This window comes from Carettochelys insculpta, chromosome 1, assembly GCF_033958435.1.
Source record: "Carettochelys insculpta isolate YL-2023 chromosome 1, ASM3395843v1, whole genome shotgun sequence".
In the NCBI taxonomy this organism is placed as follows: Eukaryota; Metazoa; Chordata; order Testudines; family Carettochelyidae; genus Carettochelys; species Carettochelys insculpta.
Genome location: NC_134137.1, coordinates 15,293,946 through 15,313,229, shown reverse-complemented (window position 1 = coordinate 15,313,229; position 19,284 = coordinate 15,293,946). Strand labels below are relative to the sequence as shown.

The window sequence follows — 19,284 nt, the reverse complement described above, 5'->3', positions numbered from 1 at the left end:
CTGGACTAGATGACTTTTTGAGATTCCTTCCAACCCTTCACCTCTGTGTTTCTGCCCAGACTTACACCAATGCACACAAAGGTCTTTTTTATAGAGTGTCAGTCTGGAAACTGATCAATGGATCGGTCATTCTCACCTGGGCTTGGATAGTGGCTCTGCCATAGATTTCCTGTCTGCCTGACCTTTAGAAAGTCACTTATAGGGTGAGATTTTCCAGTGTGCTTGGCACTGGCTCAATTTACTCCCATGGAAGTCACTGGTATAACTCCATCAAGAACTGATTTGTGCCAGCTATCTATATTAGATACCTGTCTGGTCCCTATTACCAGAGTATCTTCTGCCCTCTAATCCTCACACAAAAGAATTGTTATGAGTATCATGGAGGTAGGGAAGTACTACCTAGAAATAGCAATTAAGTAAATAGAAAGAAGATTTTGGCCAACATAATTAATTTCTTCCCTGAGGTTTCTCCTGTCCTTGGCAGTTTATTCTCTGAGCTCTCTCACTCAGAGCTGTAGAGAGCACAGAAGAAGATGCAGTGCTTGTTTTCTTGTGAAGTTGCTGCACTGAGGCAGCTATTCTTTTTCTGACAAGGGGATATTACTTTATCTTCCATATAAGGCCAGAAATCTATCCTGTGTGGTCCCTGAAGAAATCTGACTATGCAGAGACAACTTTACTATTCTAGACTTCAGGCTAGATATGCACCAAAGACTTTATCCTTGGCTGCTATGTTACATTATGCCAGCTGAGAACTTGGCCTGTTATGTTTAACTGTGCATTTTTGTACAGCCAAATTCTGCAACTAATCTGCACCGGGAAGTTGTCTGAGGATTCCTGACCTTCACTCCATTCTTTCTCTACTCCCCCCGCCAAAAAAAAAGGTGTTTTGACTTTTCAGAGGCTCAAGTTGTGCCCTGCACCTAGCTGCAATGCTTTGGAGCCCTATGAGGTCCTTGTTCGTGACAGAGGACCAGAAAGAATAGGAATTGCCAGAATCTAATCATAGCTCTGCTGCCCAGTTATTCTTGGCTGGACACTGTTTATAAATACACAGTTATGCCCCAAAACTCTGTCTTCTTTTTAACAGTATGCTCACCCATAGCAATCATTCCATTTCCCATCCTTCCTTTAGCCTCTACTCTTTCACCATCCTCCATCTGCCCACTACCATTTAGTTAGTGTAAGCCAGATCTTCTGCCACAAGCAGTTCCACTGAAGTCTGTTGGAACACACCAATGGAGGCTCTGGTGATCAGGGTTGCTAGAGGTACCCTCCTTCTCCTTCCATAAAAAAAGTGTATCTAATCATCATATACAAGATGAACCTCTCCAATCCAGAACTCTCTCATCCAGCAAATGCTAATCTGACATGATTTTAGTTAGCCAGATGACCACTTATTATGGGTGTGGCCAAGTTTCCCATGGTCCCATAAAGTTTCTTCGTAGCCACCAGCCCTGGTGCTCAGTGTTCTGTGCTGTTATGTAGCTGTAATTTACCCCAAATGTTTTCTAAGAGCCCAGTAAGCTGTGGAAAGATTGGTAACGCTGCTAGACAATATGAACTCCCATCATCCAGCAAATTCTTTCATCCAGCTCTGGTCAGGTCCCAAGGGTGCTAGATGAGAGATGTGGTAGAGTTAACCTCATTCCTGGGCTCCAGGCCTCTATTCAATCCACTGGCCCCACCGCAAGGACACAATTGCCCTTCTTGGGATGGGGAGATGGTGGTCTGGGGGGAACCCAGGCCCCACCCACTCATTCCAGGTTACAGCCCAGGGACCCTGTGTGGCTGCTCCTGTTGGGGAAGGGCTTCCCTCACCCTAGGCACCACAGCTCTTCTCCCTGGGCCACTTCCCCAGATGATTTCCCCACATACATCCTCCGGGTAGCAACAACAGCACCTCCCCACTCTTGGATCAGCTCCCCTTGGGCAACCAGTTGTTTTTTTTTTTTTTTTTGGCATTACATCAAATCTCAGGGTCACTGGCATCGCATCGCATCGGAGCGGAGCCGGGCCGGGCCCAGCCTTTGTGGGAGAGGGTTTATCAAGGTACCCCTGAGTGGGATGAGCTGGCCCTAATTGATTTAGGGCAGCCTGCTCCTCAGCTGCTCCCACTCTGATTGTCAGCTCTCAGTCCGTCCTGTTTTTACTCTTGTCTTTCCTCCCCTGGCCTCACCCTGCCACAGAGAGGTTCAACCTCTATTGTTTAGCCCCTGTCTGTGCCTTACAATTTCTGAGCAGACTCTAAGAAGAAGGGAGATGACTGGGGATCACCTTGGAGGTGGCTTCCTATCTCTGTGGAAAGGGATAACAGACCACAGTGCTTGTTACAAGTGTAAGTGAGAAGAGGGGACAGCAAGGGGTGGTTAGCAACCTAGGCCTCAGCTGAACTCAGGTGCCACCTTCCTCATTTTCCCAGTGGTATGTGACCCTAATGCTGTATCCGATTCCACCCCCTTGTCTACCTCTTCCCCACAGGCCCACCTGTCTACTCTGACTTTGCCCACACCCTTCCCCTGAGCTGCCTCGCCTCTTCCCACACCCTCCCCGGAGCACCAGGGCTCCGGCTAATATTTCCATCCCTGGGTGGAATACATTTTATGTGCACCAAGGTATGTGCAGATGTTCACCACCATGAGAAACACACGCTGCCAGCTGTGGGCAGCCATGGGCACTCTCTTAATCAGCAAGGTGGCACCTGAATCTCTCCTGGGTGGCTGCACACACACTCATTTTACAGGGAGTTTACTACATGAGCCGCAACTGCGTGGGCTAAAAGCCAGACAAGGGTGACCTCCCAAGCACTCAGCTTACAGGGAACACAGCTCACCAGTTGGGGCTTCTTTTTGTTGGGAGGACAATGTGTGGGCTTATGTCTGCTAGGCAAACGGAAGGGCAACAGACTCATTGTTTGCTCTGTAGGGGGTTTCAGTGCCAATAGATGGGACAGACTACCATGCCCAGCAGGTGTATGGGTTTCACTAGCACCAGAGAACCAGAAAAAAAAAAAAGCCACCATCCTACTTTCATTAGGGAAGCTCAGCTGAGGGCACAGGCTCAGATTTTAGGGTATACCTATGTGCATCCAAATCCATTAACATCCAATGAGAGTCAGGCACATAACTCACTTAAATCCCCACCGCAGGGACGGTGAAGGGTAAACAGGCCCTGACAAATCCCCCACTCCTTTAGTCAGCAGTGGTCTCCTGAGTAATCAGGGGGCAGGGAATGTTTCTGATCCTTTTTGATCCCTTTCACAAAGGGCCAATGTGGATTTCACATTGCATCCTGCATTAGTGCCTCCCCTGACCCTTTACTCGGCTCTCCCTAGTTTTCTGTACCTCACAGCCAGTGTTCCCCCTATTTTTTTTTCCATCCATGGGCAGAATAAGTTTTGTTATGGGCACCCAGGCATGTGCAGATGCGCACCACTGATAGAAACACCCACTGCTGGTCATGGGCACTCAGCTGAATCTCTCCTGGGTGACCTCCCAAGCACTCAGCTTACAGGCAACACAACTCACAGTCAGGGCTTCCTTTTGGTGGGAGGACAGCATGTGGGCTTATCCCTGTTAGACAAACGGAAGGGCAACAAGGTTCTTCCCGCTGGTTTGCTTCCAGCAGGGTCCCCTCCTGTGTGGTCAGTGCAGTTCACCACACAGCTTGTGCACAGCAGGAGTGACACACAGGAACACTTTGCATCTTTTCTCCGAGCATCTCAAAGGGCCTTATAGTCATTCGCACCTGAAGGCCATGACCTCTTGTGTCTCTGTTTACCCACCTGTCAGAGCACAATGAGCCCTTGGCCTTCAGCCTCAGACTCCTCCTGGGAACTTGCTCTCTACAGTCACCTCCTGCCCTGCTCACAGAGGGTGGGGAGGCTTCTGATGATACCACCGTCCAGATGTCCGCACCCAGGGCATCTAAAAATTGTCATTTGTACCTGCAAAATTAAAGCCACTAAAAATTAGGCCCTTAAAATATTGGGCCAGCTTTGTTCATTGTATAGCAGGAAAACAGGACAAAACAGCAATATTTTAATAATACTTGGCTCTGAGCACTTGTAGTTTTACATACACAATGTCCTAGATTTGCTCCCACCTAGAACACATGCAGACGGAGCCCATTGGTTTCTGTTCTTCCTGCTGCTCTCCCCTCCCCTTCCTGCAGCCACCCTTTGGAATAAATTCCATGTCCGCCCTCCCTTCCAACAGGGGACAGCAGCCAACCAGAACCCATTAGTGAGATGCTACAGATTTTCAGCACCATGAAAGTCTGCTGCCATTTTAAATCGAGCATCTATTTACTTCAGTCAGCAGCGTATCCTTTCACCGTCAAGGAGACAAATTATTCCAGTTCTATGGCAGAGCTCACAATCCTAGAGGGGAAAAGCTTTGGGAACTGTTATACCAAACTGTGGAACACATCTACCTACTGAGGTTCAAACTAGGACTAGAAGATAGTCTGGAGCAAATCAAAATTGCAGCCAAACTATTACCCTTCCAAAGGGTGTTTTGTGATTAATTCATTGTAGAACAAAGCATCTGGCCCAGCCCTGAACCTTGATTTCCAAACATTCCTGTTTCTAAAAGGCTTAGCACTACTTGATTGTTTTGATGTCTGATTATCACAGTGTGAATGTGTTTGGGGCTGGAGGAGAATGTTGAGCAACCTCATACAGAAGCACAATTTAGCCCCTTTGTAATCAACCTGCAAGCGGCTAGATTAACGTAATTCCTTCTGAGGTGCAACTTCATAAACCCAGTGCTGGAGGAAAGGGAGATAGAGCTTTATATTGAAAACACCTGCCTGGAATATAGGACTTTTGGATTTAAACTTGCCACATGCTTCTTAAACATCTTTATTATGATCATCTTCAGCACAGCCTTTGACTATGACTAGCCAAACTTGTATTTTAAGCCTGGTCACACCAGCCACCCTCTGGGGATTTCCGTTGCTAAGTCATCTTGGGCTAGATTGTTTCCCACATATGAACAGCACAATGTATAAGAAGCATTCTTGCCCCAGGCACAATGCAAAGATTGCTCAGAACAGCTTCGTATTTGATGTCTTTAAAATTGCCCGTGTATGAGTATTTGTATTGCCATGCACGTGGTCTATGAAATACTGAGGGGGAGCAGCTATGCATGTCCATAATTTATAACATTGTCCCTTTTGGACCCAAATAGTTTGGCATATTTGGTCCTTGGTGGGACAGTTTCTGTATAGCTCCTCATTGGTGACCTTCCTCACTGCTAACCTAGTCTCAGGATCTTTCTATAAGAACTCTTCTCAAACCCCAATACCCTTCTCTTTGAATCTTTCATTATCACCCACTTCTCACATCCATACAACATGCTGCTGAATACACATTTTCAAGATGCTCGGCTTTGTTCCTAAGATAATTGTTTGCTTTTCCAGAACTTATTCCTCGCCTTCAAACTTGCTCTTGCTTTCGCTATTCTAGTCACTATTTCCTTCTTACTGTCTAGATTATACATTATGTTGCACCCCAGATACATGAACTTTTTGACATTCCCAAATTCAATCCCCTCTACACTGATCTTTCTTCCTATTTCCTTATCTCCAAATACCACTGTTTTCATTTTATCGATATTCAGAATCAGTCCGTTCCGTTTCCTTTCCTCCTTCAGCACCTGCCCTATTCTCGCTAGCTTCTCTTCATCTTTCTCAAAGATGACTAGATCATCTGTGAACCTCAAGCTGTTAATTCTCATCCCATGCACTGTTATCCCTTCTGACACTTCCTTGGTCTTGTCCATCACTCTCTCAAGATGAGCAATGAAGATACTCGGTGATGTCAGATCTCCTTGTTTCATACCTCTATTTGTTCTAAAACAACTTCCCAGCTCCCCACACATTGTTGCTGGTACCCTTCAGTAACCGTATCAGTCTGCAGTCTCAAATTCAGACAGTCCCCAGGGACTCCCCAGCTCCCTTTTGTATGAAACCACAACCATGCTGTAGGATTTTACTTACAGAAAAATATTACTTTGTTTTCCAGGCACGTGATTTAAACTTTGTAGGTCTGGGTCTCTTTATACTTAGATTGGTGTAAATCAGGAGGAACTACATTGAAGTCAGGGGAGTTACACCAACCCATGTAAGTGAGCAGAAACAGGCCTGGAACTTTGCGTAACTGGACTGCATACAAACCATGTGTATCCAGTGCCAGGGAGGAGAGAATTCTGAGTTGGTGGCATCTCATGCCCATGTGGGGTAGGTGTAAAATATGGCCCCAAGGTAGAACCCAGTGGAGACTCAGACCCTAGCTGCCTTCTCAGCCTCCACCCATCTGCCTAGGTTTCTCAAACCCTGTCAGAGGTAAGAACGTGCCACTGATTTTTCTACCTGAGGAATTTAAAACAAACCATCCCATTGCCAGATTTGGTAATAGGAGTCTCCCATTATCCTCCCTTTCTATAAGCCTCCAAAGATCTGCCTCAGTGGAGTGCATCTCTTTGGGATGCAGAGATGTGTATCTACACTGTACAGATATTGTTCAGTTAGAAAGGCTTCCAGTTTGGGAAGGCTGGACAATTCACATCATTAGATGCAGCCCTTGAGTATGGGATACATGGACTATTTTTGCAGAGCCATGAATGCAGGATGGTGAGAATGTGCACTCCCTGCCATCTCAGGGAGTCAGAAGGGCTCCGATGATGCAGAGCTATGACAGCCTGTCACAGCAGAAGCTTCTCCAAATCACTAGGGGAGATTCAGGAGTTGAATCAGTAAATTTCAAAGGGAGCTGGGTTATCCAGCAGGAATCAGCAAAGCACTAAGGGTTAGATTCAGCCTCATTCAGATCAGGGGAGAGCTTTGCCACCAACCCCAGTGGGAGCAGATCAGACCCGGAAGCACCCAAGAGACATCAAGCTAGTGAGTAATTCTGTCCTGATGCAGCAATGTGCTTGGGGCCACTGTAAGGGGGTGACACTGGCACCCAACTCTCACGAGAGCTCCTTGGTCACCTGTGCACATGCCAGGCAGGTCTTTGGTGACCCTCTGGCCCAGTCACCCATAATCAGTGTGCAAGCAAACTCCTTCTGAAGTACACTATCCAACTGGGCCTATGCCTTGTAGCTCTTCCCTCGTCTCAGTCCCCTCACAATTCAACAGAGCCCATCAGGATACCTCTCCATTGGCAACATCTCGGTAGCCCTCCCCAGACTCCAGTCCTTCACAGGACCCCTCTCAGTGACCTAGCTGGCCAGTGTACATGCAGAGATTCCTAGGGAGAAGCACAGAATCATAGGGCTGGAAGGGACCTCAGAAGGTCGTCTAGTCCAGCCCCCTGCTTCAAGCAAGATCAACCCTAACTAAGTCATCCCAGCCAGGACCTTGTGAAGCTGAGACTTAAAAACCTTGAGGGATGGAAAAATCGACCACCTCTCTAGGCAACGCATTCCATCCTCCTGGTGAAGTAGCTTTTCCTAGCTGGATCCTCCCTGGAGGTTTTGCTTGCTCTTTAGTAGTCTGCTGACCCCATTCGGGTAAGTCTCAATTGAACTTTCTTCCAGGGATTAAGAGGTCCAGTCTTTCCCTGGACCAGTCTAAACTCCCTTCTCACTGGGAGATGGGAGAATAGAACCAGACCAACCAATGACTCTGCGTCCCAGCCTAAGGGCCCTTTAAATAGCAGCCACATGCCACATCTTTTAACTGACTGCATTTCCCCCAGGCCACTTCCCTGTGGCCCATCTTAACTGAGGCCCAGCAGCCAGTCAGTTCCACGCCATTAGAAGAGACATATTGGCATGAACAAAGCCAAGCCTTGTATGTGAGTTTCACTGACCTGACCAAAGCATTCGACTCAGTCAGTTGCAGCGCCTTGTGGACCACCCTCTCAAAGATCAGCTGCCTCCAAAAATGCATTAGCATCTTTAGGCTTCTTCACAACAACACGACTGCCACATTATTGAGCAACAATGGATCTCAAAGTGACCCCTTTGAGGTCAAAATGGGAGTCAAACAAAGTTGCATCATTGCCCCATCACTGTTCTGCATTTTCATTGCCATGACCCTTCACCTCATTGATGGCAAGCTTCGAGACGGTGTGAAGATTATCTATAGAATGAACAGAAGCTTTTCAATCTCAGGAGACTGAAGGCTAAAAGCAAGATCTCCACAACTTAAATCATGGAGCTCCAGGGCATGGATGGCAACATGGTTGCTGCTCTCTCCCACAGCCCTTCAGACCATCTTAAGTGCCTTCTCTGAAGCATACAAGAAATCTTGGCCCCACACTGAACCTCAAAAGAACTAAGGTGCTCCACCAATCCTCGCCAGCAGGACAATCTCATGTACCCTCTACTGAAGTCAATGGAGAACTGCTGGAAAATGTGGAGCACTTCCCATACCTTGGAAGTCACCTTTCCTCACTGCCCATCTTAACATTGATGTGGAAATCCCCCTTTGTCTGAGCTGTGCAAGCTCTGCTTTCACTCACCTGTCTTTGAGAACCGGGACTTCTATCCCAAGACAAAGCTCTTTGTATACCAGGCAGTAGTTGTTCCAACAATACTGTACACATGTGAAACCTGGACAACATACAGGCATCATCTGAAGGAACTTGAACCATCAGCAATGTCGCCTCAGGTTAATCCTAAATAGCTTTTGGAACGACAGGTGCATGAACAGAAGCATTGTGTGAGAGTCAAACACAACCAGCATGGAAGCCATTATCATTTATCAACCACTTTGTTGGACTGTTCACGTGGTTTGGATGTCTGATCCAGTGGAAGCAATACAAGGACATGCTGAAGGCAGGCATGAAAAAGTGCACATAAAAAGGTGACACTTGAGAGAACCTTGCCCAGGACCATAGCCTGTGGAGAACAATAGTATGTGAAGGGGTAGGACAGTTAGAGAGTTACTGCCACAGTGCATATAAGGAGAGGCAGAGAAGAAGAAAAGAGCATCAAAAACTGCCCCGTACTCCTCCTACAGCTACCAGCACCTGCCCCTTCTGCAACAAGACTGCAGTTCCAGAATTGAACTGATCAGCCATCAATGGACTCACAAATAGGTGGGTGACATAAAGACATCCTACTTGTTATCAAGTGACTGCCAAGAATAGGCATGCACAGAAGCTACCCCCTTCCTCTCCACTCCCTGTCTCAACAACTGTCTGTCTTAAACTTTGCATGCAGGTATGAGCACTCCTTGCTCCTCCAGAACCTACAAGCAGACTGAACTGCCCTGCAGCTCCTTTTACAGTGGCCTGCTGTGCCCTGATTGGCACCCTTTGTCTTGGGGTGGCAGCCTCTCCTGCCTGGGAGCTCCTCCCCTGTGTGGCTACCCTGATCCCTGGAGCACTGCACCTGGTGCCAGCAGCTCCTGCTGCAGGGGAGCACCTCTGTGAGGCAGCTTTGCCATTCCCTGGCACCCCATGGTGGCAGCCCCCACTGCCGGCAAACTCAACCACAGAGCAGCTGCCCTACAAAAAGCAGTCAAGTAGCACTTTAAAGACTAGCAAAATGGTTTATTAGGTGAGCTTTCGTGGGACAGACCCACTTCTTCAGACCATAGCCAGACCAGAACAGACTCAATATTTAAGGCACAGAGAACCAAAAACAGAAAGCAAGGAGGACAAATCAGAAAAAGATAATCAAGGTGAGCAAATCAGAGAGTGGAGGGGTTGGGGGGAAGGTCAAGAATTAGATTGAGCCAAGTATGCAGACGAGCCCCTATAGTGACTCAGAAAGTTCCCATCATGATTTAAACCATGTGTTAATGTGCCGAATTTGAATATAAAAGCCAGCTCGGCTGCTTCCCTTTCCAGAACGGTGTGATAATTCTTCTTCAATAACAAACATACCTTTGCCTTGCATGGTGTCAAGTATTGGAGGGGTAGCCATGTTAGTCTGGATCTGTAACAGCAACGAAGGGTCCTGTGGCATCTTATAGACTAACAGAAAAGTTTTGAGCATGAGCTTTCGTGAGCACAGACTCACTTCATCAGATGCTGGTCTTGGAAATCTGCAGGGCCAGGTATAAATAAGCCAGAGCAAGGGTGGGGATAACAAGGTTAGCTCAATCAGCAAGGGTGAGGCTTAATAGCAGCAGTTGATATGTGGACAAAGCTGGCAGCGGGCTTTGTTGCAGGGAAAGGTTCCAGGACTGGTATTCCTGTTAGTGAGGATCCTCATGAGGTTGGGAGGTTGTCTGTAGGAGAGAACAGGCATGTCACCCAGGGCCTTCTGGAGTGTGGCATCCTGATTCAGTATAGGTTGTAGGTCTTTAATAATTTGTTGCAGTGGTCTGAGTTGGGGTCTGTAGCTTTGTCCACATATCTTCTCTGGAAATAGCATCACTGGACCTAACCAGGTTACTCACAGAATCACAGGCACTTTCTCATGCTCCTCTACTAACATCATATATGTCATCATGTGCCAACAATGCCCAGATGCTTTGTATATTGGACAGACTTCTAACTCCCTTAGACAAAGGGTCAATGGGCACAAAACAGACATCAAAACACTCCAGATCCACAAACCAGTTAGTCAACATTTTAATGGAATGGGGCATTCTGTCAATGACCTAAAGGTATGTGTGTTATTGAAGAAGAATTATCGCACCGTTCTGGAAAAGGAAACAGCCGAGCTGGCTTTTATAGTCAAATTCGGCACATTAACACATGGTTTAAATCGTGATGGCAACTTTCTGAGTCACTATAGGGGCTCGTCTGCATACTTGGCTCAATCTAATTCTTGACCTTCCCCCACACCCCTCCACTCTCTGATTTGCTCACCTTGATTATCTTTTTCTGATTTGTCCTCGTTGCTTACTGTTTTTAGTTCTCTGTGCCTTAAATACTGAGTCTGTTCTGGTCTGGCTATGGTCTGAAGAAGTGGGTCTGTCCCACGAAAGCTCACCTGATAAATTATTTTGCTAGTCTTTAAAGTGCTACTTGACTGCTTTTTGTTTTGACAGTGTCTCGACTAGCACAGCTTCCTCTCTGTTACTGGTGCCCTACACTTAGGGAAGGCAGCTCCCGCTGCCCGGGAGCCTCTCCATGGGTTGGCTGCCTCATCCCCTGGCCTCCCTGCTCCTGCTTCATTCCCTAGCATCTCCTGCTACGAGGCTTTGGAACTTCTCTCCCCCCCCCCGCAACCAACCAAGGAGTTCTGGAGCCTCCAGCCTCCATTCACCTTCATCCTTGGTTTCTCCCCATTGGAGGCTGCAGAGCCCCCATCCCTGGTGCCCCACCCTGGAGCAGCAGCCCCCATCACCAAGGAGCCCTGACATGGGCCAGCAGCCATGTAGAGGCTGGCATCCCCCAGTTGCTACAGGGCAATGAGGTCCGAAGGGACAACCGGTGGGCGTGCGTCTCTTCCCTGCACTGGCCGCCGATGCCCAGCAAAACAGTCGGCGCAACCTCCCTGCTAAAGCGCTGCAGGGCCGCTCAAAGCAGACGCAGCTGCCCAAAGAGCTCCCGGGAGAGGCTCTGCAGCTGCGTCTGCTGACCATGGCCCCGCTGGCTCTGCCCAGGCGCTCACACCGCCCTGCCCCAAGGCGGCCTGTTCCTCTGCACCCTCCCGGGCAGAGGGAGCCTAGCCAGCCAGCCCCGCCCCAAGCCGGGTGAGCAAAGACACCTGCCCCGGCGCCTGCAGCCAGGCGGAATAAACCAGGGCGCCCCTTTGCATCCTGGGGGCGGTAGTTCCGGCCTGGGTTACCCTGCCCGGGCAGGCCGCGGGTTGTAAACTACACCTCCCAGCGTGCTGTGCGCGCCGAGCTCCTGCGGGGAGGTGCGGGAGGGACGGTGTGCGCGTTCCCGTCGCGAGGGGAGCGCCCGGCTGACGTCACAGAGGCAGGGGTTCGAGCAGGGGCGCGTGGGCGCGTCTGGCATATTCCCAGGTAAAGGGTGCGCAGAGCCGGGTGCTGCGGGGGTCGGGGCTGGCTGCACAGTACGTGTGCCCGGCTGGCATGGGACTGGTTTGGCGCCAGCAGGTGAGGGTGAGGGTGAGGGTGAGGGTGAGGGTGAAGGATTAGCAGATGGGTTGTGCACAGGAGTTGCCGTTGTCCTGCATTTACACGGTGGCGGCTGCTGCGCTGCAAACTGCGTGTCCGGTGAAATTTGCACATGGATGTCTGAGCTGTTTCCACCTCCAGGCCATGTAACCCCCTCACTCCTAGGCGTGTGGTTCCCTGTCCCCTGTAGTGGCGTAATGACCACTTACAGAGAGACATGCCAGCAGGCGTTAGCTATAGACTGAGGCTCCTGCATTAAGCTCCGGAGGATACCGGTTCAAGCCTCCTTGTTGGTAGTTACAGACTGTCAACAGGTGATGTGTCTCGAGGGGAAGTAGGCAGACAACGCTAGGTGCTGTCCAGGGTGGGGTGTGCTTTAGAGGTGCCTGTTGGTGTCTTGTATGGCTGTGTGAGGATGGGCTCACTCACAGGTGTGAGTACAGCCATGGTGGGCCATTTATAAAGACCATATTTGTACATAAACACTGAAATATGTGACACCACTTCATATGTTCCTAGACTAGCTCTCAGACAGTATATAATGTACATACCTATTTACTGATGTACCTTAGTAAATCTCTAAGGTACCCCAAAAAAGGACTGAAAATTAATTGCACTCGAAAAGAAGTGGGTATATTCCTGTCTGTCACACACACGTATGCAGAAGACAGACACACACCATTTGCCTGTTGCAATTGGCAGCTAAGCAATGGAACACACTGCCTGCAGATGTTATGAAATCTCTGTCATTAGAGATTTTTAAGAACAGGTTAGACAAACACGTCAGTAATGGTCTAATTATTACATAGTCCTTCCATGAGTGCAAGGGACTGGATTAGATGACCTCATTGGGTCCTTTCCAATCATATGATTCTATGCTTTTTTATGCATTAATGGACTTATTTTGCTCTGGTAAGAACTAATTTTCACAGTTCTATAACAGTTGTTTGCTTTTTGCCAATCACTATGGAAAGTAACCAATGCCTGCGGGAGTTATTGCCTGTATTTGCAGGTATGTTCTGGATTTCTCCAGTAACAGATAGAGGAAGGCTGCTAATCCCTAAATCCCAATACAATTAATGTGTCCCGCTCTGTAAAGAAAGGTAGCTGGATTTTTCCCCCTCTTCAATTCATATTACGTAGGTAATTAATACTGCATCTATTTGACTCAGATTAGCTTTTAAATTTAGGACCAAAAAGACTTTGAAAATAAAGTTGGCTGGGGAAGCCTGCAAGTGGGAAACTGATAATTAAGATGAATAGCTTCAGGAACATATGTTGTGTTTATTGGATGGTGAGAACTTACTGTGGTGGTTTATTTTTAACTTCCTGCCTTTGATGTTCCTGCCTTGATAGGTTAAGAAAGTCCTTTTAAAGCAATGGCGCTGATGAAGAGTGGCTGGCTTTGGAGACAGAGTAAGTTCAATCTGTAATTTAGCAGTGTCATGTGAAAAAGGTTTCTCTCTGAGCTGGGCGGGTTGCATGGGGCTGGCTTTTCTTGGCTGTGTTCTCTTTGTTGGGAACAGCTTTTCTTCACACACTTTGGGTAGTTGTGCTTATCACGTGCACGCCGTGGATCCTGAGCCCTTAAACATTGCATGTTAACTTGCTGGCCACAGGATAGTTTGTTTGCCTCAAGGACTGGGTTCTTGGAGTTGCTTGAAGTGCGTAAAAACCTGATAACAGACAATCCTATTTCCATTGATAGAAATTGACTAAAATATATGCTCTAATTCAGTAACAAGTTACTGGGCTTCGTGTGAGAATGATGTAGGCTAATTGGTCCGTGTTACACAAGAGTCAGGCTGGTAGTCAGGTGAACCAAGCTTACAAATCTGGGTTGACTTTCTGTTGAAGAAAATCCAAGACATGTGATTCCTAGACTACGCTATGCTTCCTAAACAGCAGTGCCTGGTAATAAGGCCAAGGCCATACCAGAGGTGCCATTCTGCTCCTGTCACACCAATTCTGATTGCTCCAGGACTGGAAACCACCGCAACAGCACAAGGCTGCCAAAGCACAAGCTATTGGCTTTGTTGGGATTATTTCATGGGAACAATCTGGGCGGGTGGGGGGGCAGATTTTGTCTCCTTATTTGCTCTTGGTGAGGAATTCTTCACCCAGGTAAGTCAGTGAGACTACGTGGGAAAGTAATGCATTGCCCAGGTGAGTCAGGGGTTTACAGTCTGTCCCTGAAGTAGGTTTTAACGTCCCTCCCAGCAGCCTGCTATCTGATAGCTTAGCATGTGACACATTTGCTGTGATGCTCATTTGGGGCAGGCTTTATATTTAAACCTCTTGCCAGGGCCCCCAGTTAACACTTTTTGGCCTCCTCTATCTGAGCTATACTGAGCCGGATTCACCTCTGCTCTGTGCTTTGTGCAGTCACTTACCACGATGTGGGCTGATCAGGCAGCACCTGCCATTCCCTGTCCCTGGCTGTAAAGCACTACCCAAGGGTCAAAGCGGCAGAGAATCAGACTCCTGTGTGCCCTGGGGACTTTAAATACAGGAACAAAGATGAACAGGACTGTGCCCCAAAGAGCTAACAGTGAAAACAGGACATAGGGAAGGCAAAAGGCTCGGTCGTGAATCTGACTGTATACAGAAGGTCAAAAGAGCCCACTTATTCCCTGTGCAAGCTGCCTACAGCATCAGACCCTGCACAGGGGGGAGCAGCTGTTCTCAACCCACAGCCTAGGGGCTGCTTTCAGCCCAATCAGCACGCAGCTGTGGCCCATGTGACATCCTCAGGGCTACGCGGATGTGGCCCACAGAACACATGGTGGGCCAGCTACAATGGTAAATAGGTTGAGAACTGCTGGGTCAGAGCAGCACGGCTGCTGCCCTCCTCCTCAGACGGGCAGGAAGTAGATGGAGCTTTGACTCCTCCCTCCCCCCCGTGAGGCCGTGCCGGCCGAGCTGAGCCAGGATGAAGAGGGCTGCGAGTTGTGCCCTGAAAAGGGCTGGGGCAGCATATGCCCCCCAGGGAGCCAGCCAGGGGTGCAAAGACGGTATTGTGGCACTCCGAGCTGGAGGCAGACTTCCTGGCTCACGGAGCTGCATGTGCACCTGGCTAGCTCTTAGTGAGCCGGTGCGCTAGAAAGGAAAGCGTAATTACTGCGCTGAGCGTAGCAGGATGGCCAAGCATGGGCAGGGGGTGAAGCTTCCCTGTGAGGAGGCTACCCCCTGCCCCACCTCTCCTGACCACGGCCTGTCCCCTCTTGCTGCTCTCAGCTCCCCTTTGGCCCCTGCTGGCGAGGTGGGGAGGAGGGGCTGAGAGCGTCCCCTGGTTGGGGCTGTGGCGGATCCCTGGCCTGGAGGGAGCAGCAAATCTGGAACTCCTCCCCTGTTCTGGCCATTGCCCTGCCCATGGTCCCATTCTGTTCCACCCCTTTCTCTGGGGCCATGCTCCTCTTCGGTCCACTTCTACCTGCCCCCCAGCTCACTTCTCTTCTCCGCCCCTGCTGCAGCCCCGACGGTAGAAAAGCTCTGTGCCCCTTCTTGGGCCCATTCAGCCCCGAGTCTACCACTGCATCCTCTCCCACTGGCAGCACAAGGTTTGGGGGAGGCTTTGCCTCACCTCGCCTTCATTATGTGCTGTGCGTGATGCAGTCTGAGGCGGCTCTTACGCACATAGGACAGCTAGCCCCTCCCACTGCCTGTGCTGCTGTGGCGCCACTGCTATTTTTAGCACGCTAGCTCGATCGGAGCTGTCACAGGCACGTGTCCTCAAAATCGCAGTGATACCTCTTGATCCAGTACAGCCATATCCCGAGCAGCGCCGTCCCTCTGCACAGCTGCTGCCATGCTGTCCCTTGGGGTTCCTCAAAGGGATCAAGGGGGAGAGAAAATCTCAGATCCCAAGGGTGCTTTAGCCATATAGCACACTGCACAGCCGTATGTGCGTTTCTCCTGGTCTGTGCTTTGAGCTGTTTGTGCTTTAAAGCAGTGTCTCTCAACCTCCTTTTATAAAGTACCCCTTGCTTAAAAGCCAAGTTTATAAGCACCCCAAGACTTCTCTCGCATACCCCTAAGGGTGCACGTACCATTGGTTGAAAACATGGCCCTGTGGTAATCTGAGGTCTTGAAACAAGTGCCATTCAACCGTTCCAGTTTACTGTACCCTTTGCAGGAGACAGACTTGTTTTCATATCACCAAGTTACACTTCACTTAAAAACTGCTTACTTACAAACCATGCAAAAATATCACAGAGGACTACTACTGAAAACTTGCTGACTTTCTACCATCTTGTTATTAAATTAGTGAATTGGAATAGACATATTATACTTATATTTCAGTGTAAAGCATATGAAGCAGTAGAAACAAATCATTGTGTGAATGAACTTTTAACTTTTCGAGCAGGGGTCAGTAACCCCCGGCACAGATGCCAAAAGCAGCACATGAGCCGATTTTCATCAGCAGGTGAGATGGGAGCTGAGTCCCGCCCCTCCTGCCCCGTGCAGGCAGGAGTTTGCTCACAGACAGGCCGCCTGTGGATGAACAAAAGACCAGCTAATGCTACCAGCTGTAACCTAACTTGTAAAGCTCTGCATCTTAGTTTATTTATTAATGAAGCTGTTGAAAATAGGACTATTAGTGACTTTAAAACATATCACCAGCACTCAGACTGTACAAAGAGGATAAAAGGTCAAATTTTGGCACTCCTCCTCGGAGAGGTTGCTGACCTTGTTTTAGATTGTACTCACTTTACTAGCAGTGTGGTTTTTTATGTAGCCTGTTGTAAAACTAGGCAAATATCTAGATGAGCTGTTGTGTCCCCTGGAAGAGCTCGGTATACCACCAAGGTACACCTACCCTGGCTGAGAAATGCTGCTTTAAAGTGAGACCTGTGCTCCCCACTTGGCAACTCAGGCTGGGTGTCTGGTTTGTGTCTCCAGTTAGAAGAACCTTAGTACATCAGAACCTACAGTGTTGGGATGAGAGCAAGAGGGTAGCTGCTCTGCCCCATCAGCAGCCCTGCGAGAGGAAGGTGCTATTATCTGGAGGGCAGACACCTGTCTGGATTTTGCTCTAGCTCCCTTCCTCCTTGCTGCTGCAGGTTCCATTTTGCGACGCTGGAAAAGGAGCTGGTTTGTCCTGTGGCTGGACGGTGGCCTTGTATATTACCAGGATGAGACCCAGCGTGACCTGGAGGGCAGGATCCACATCAAATTCAACTGCCGGGATATCAAGACTGGCCGCGAATGCAGAGGTGAGCGGGTCCTTCTGGGGGGGTCCTATTGCACCTGGTACTTTCGATGCCCGTGATTCCCCAGAGGCTAAGATGCTGGAAGAACTGTTCTCTGGTTGGTGCTGTAGTATGGAAGTGCTCCTAGAGTAAGGGAGTCAGTCTGGTATGGGGCTGAGCATTCTGGGGCTCCTTGGCAGATCATACTGATGCTTCATTTCTCTGTTGATTATACCCCAGTTTACAAAAAAAGGCAAGTGTCCCTCTCCTGTGCTGTGCAAATGGGGAAACCGAGCATAGACCAGCAGTTGTTACCTGCACAAAATTGTGTTACACACACACTAACACACCCAACTTTACCTTGCATGTGTTGCCTGCACACAGTGGGACCTCCCACTCTACCTAGTTCCTAGGGCTCATCCTTTCCCGCAGAGGGGACTGGTAAGGGGATTCCAGGAGGGGCACCAGCCCTGTACCCCTGCCCTGCCTGTGCTCCGTCCCCTTCCACCCCCGCTCCACCCTCTCCCCACCCCTGCTCATCTCTTCCTGCAGAAGTGCTGCGCCACGTCCCGTGAGTGCCAGGCAGTCCTCCACCCTTCCCCAGAGTGGCCCAGCCTGAGAGAAGCGTGAGCCGGGAAGCTCCTATGGCTCTTGGGCTGCAGCACTCTGGGGGGACGGGGGGGCTGCCCCCGCACTCATCAGAAGCAGAACGGTGCTGATGGTGAGTGCAGGAGGGGAGCCAGTGCTGGGGGAAGGCACATGTGACCCCCTGTTCACCCCCATGTGTTGCCTGTGCTTTCCCAGGTCCTAGGGCTCCAGGCAAGTCACCTAACCTTATCCTTCCTTGGGCTCTGGATAAACACCCATTCCCTGTGGACTTTGGTTATAGGAATAAGGGGATTTTGAAGCGTGCGGCGTCCTTTCAAAAAGGACCCCGTGTAGTCGACCCATGCGTGGTTGAAAGCAGCACTTTCGAAGCGCCACAGCCGCTGTTATGCTAATGAGGTGCTGCATATTCATTGCAGCACCTCATTAGCATATCCCAAAGTGTCTCATTAGCATCCCCCTTTTGAAAGGGGGGTGCTAGTGTAGACACAGCCTAAGGGATGGCGACAGGTCCTGCTGTGAGTGCAGGGGACTGGACCCAGTGACCTCTCAATATTCCTTCCAGCTCTACGAGATGTGTAACTGCCAGGGATTTTGAAGAAAAGTTCGTCAAATTTCTGCTGTTTCAGAGATGGCAACACCAGGCCAGTGTCCTAAACTCTAGTTCCGAAAAATACATCTTGGTCTTGTTCCCACAAGCCACAGAGAAAGCCGCCATCTTTTCTCCAAAATACCTGTTGTCATGTCCCCAAGACCGTTCTGCTTGGGAATTTGAGAATAATGATTAGGCAGTTGGCATGATGAATGGTGTGCTTGTTACCTTGGTGACTAACTTAGAGGCTGTGAAGAGAGGTGCTGAGCTTGTGAATGACCGTTCCTTCTGTTGATGATGTGGTCTTCAAAACTAAACTCTTGATTATAATAGACACTATTTAAATCGGAGAACGCATCTGAATAAAGGAACGAGCATTACAAATGAACACACAATCCCAGAAGATGGAACAAACTCTAAGAAGGATTCAGAGGGTTAGTTGTGTTAGTCTGTAGCTTCACAAATAACCAGCACTTCTGGATCACCTTAAAGACTAACAGATTTATTAAGTAACGAGGTTTCATAGGGTCTTACCCATGAAAGCTCATTTCTTAGTAAATGTGTTGGTTTTTAGGGGTTACAGCACTGCTTGTCATCTGCAAAGGATGTGAGCTCTTTTGTCATTCCAGGGAAGAGGGAGATTTTGTGTGCCTTGGTTTACATTTTGTTGTTGGTCTAGTGATTCAATAGTGGTACTCTATTGAGTCAGCAAGTTGTATTATCCCTTGGGCAGTTGGGACAAAGGAAATTCCTGTGGCACAGAGCTCTTTTCTTGGGCTCCCAATTGCAATAACAACATTGCATTTCTGTAGGGCCCTACCTCCAATGAGCTCAAAGTGCCTTGTTATGGGGAGGCAACAGGTTTTCTCTCCTTTCTGTGTAGGTCAGGTTGTT

The 19,284-nt window shown here is 49.0% G+C and overlaps 1 protein-coding gene across 2 annotated transcripts in view; it reads left to right on the top strand.

Annotated features, from left to right (window-relative positions):
• Positions 1–11,794: 11,794 nt before the first annotated feature.
• Positions 11,795–19,284, top strand: part of PLEKHB1 (pleckstrin homology domain containing B1) — a 34,966-nt gene continuing 27,476 nt past the window's right edge. Inside the window, exons 1-3 of one of the 2 annotated variants that reach the window (XM_074979396.1) lie at positions 11,795–11,886; positions 13,357–13,416; positions 17,064–17,216. In XM_074979396.1, the coding sequence (XP_074835497.1) occupies positions 13,380–13,416; positions 17,064–17,216 (190 nt within the window). In that variant the 5' untranslated portion in view covers positions 11,795–11,886; positions 13,357–13,379. Of the gene's footprint in view, positions 11,887–11,913; positions 11,980–13,356; positions 13,417–17,063; positions 17,217–19,284 lie in introns of those variants that run through there. The other variant, XM_074979311.1, reaches the window with a different exon arrangement.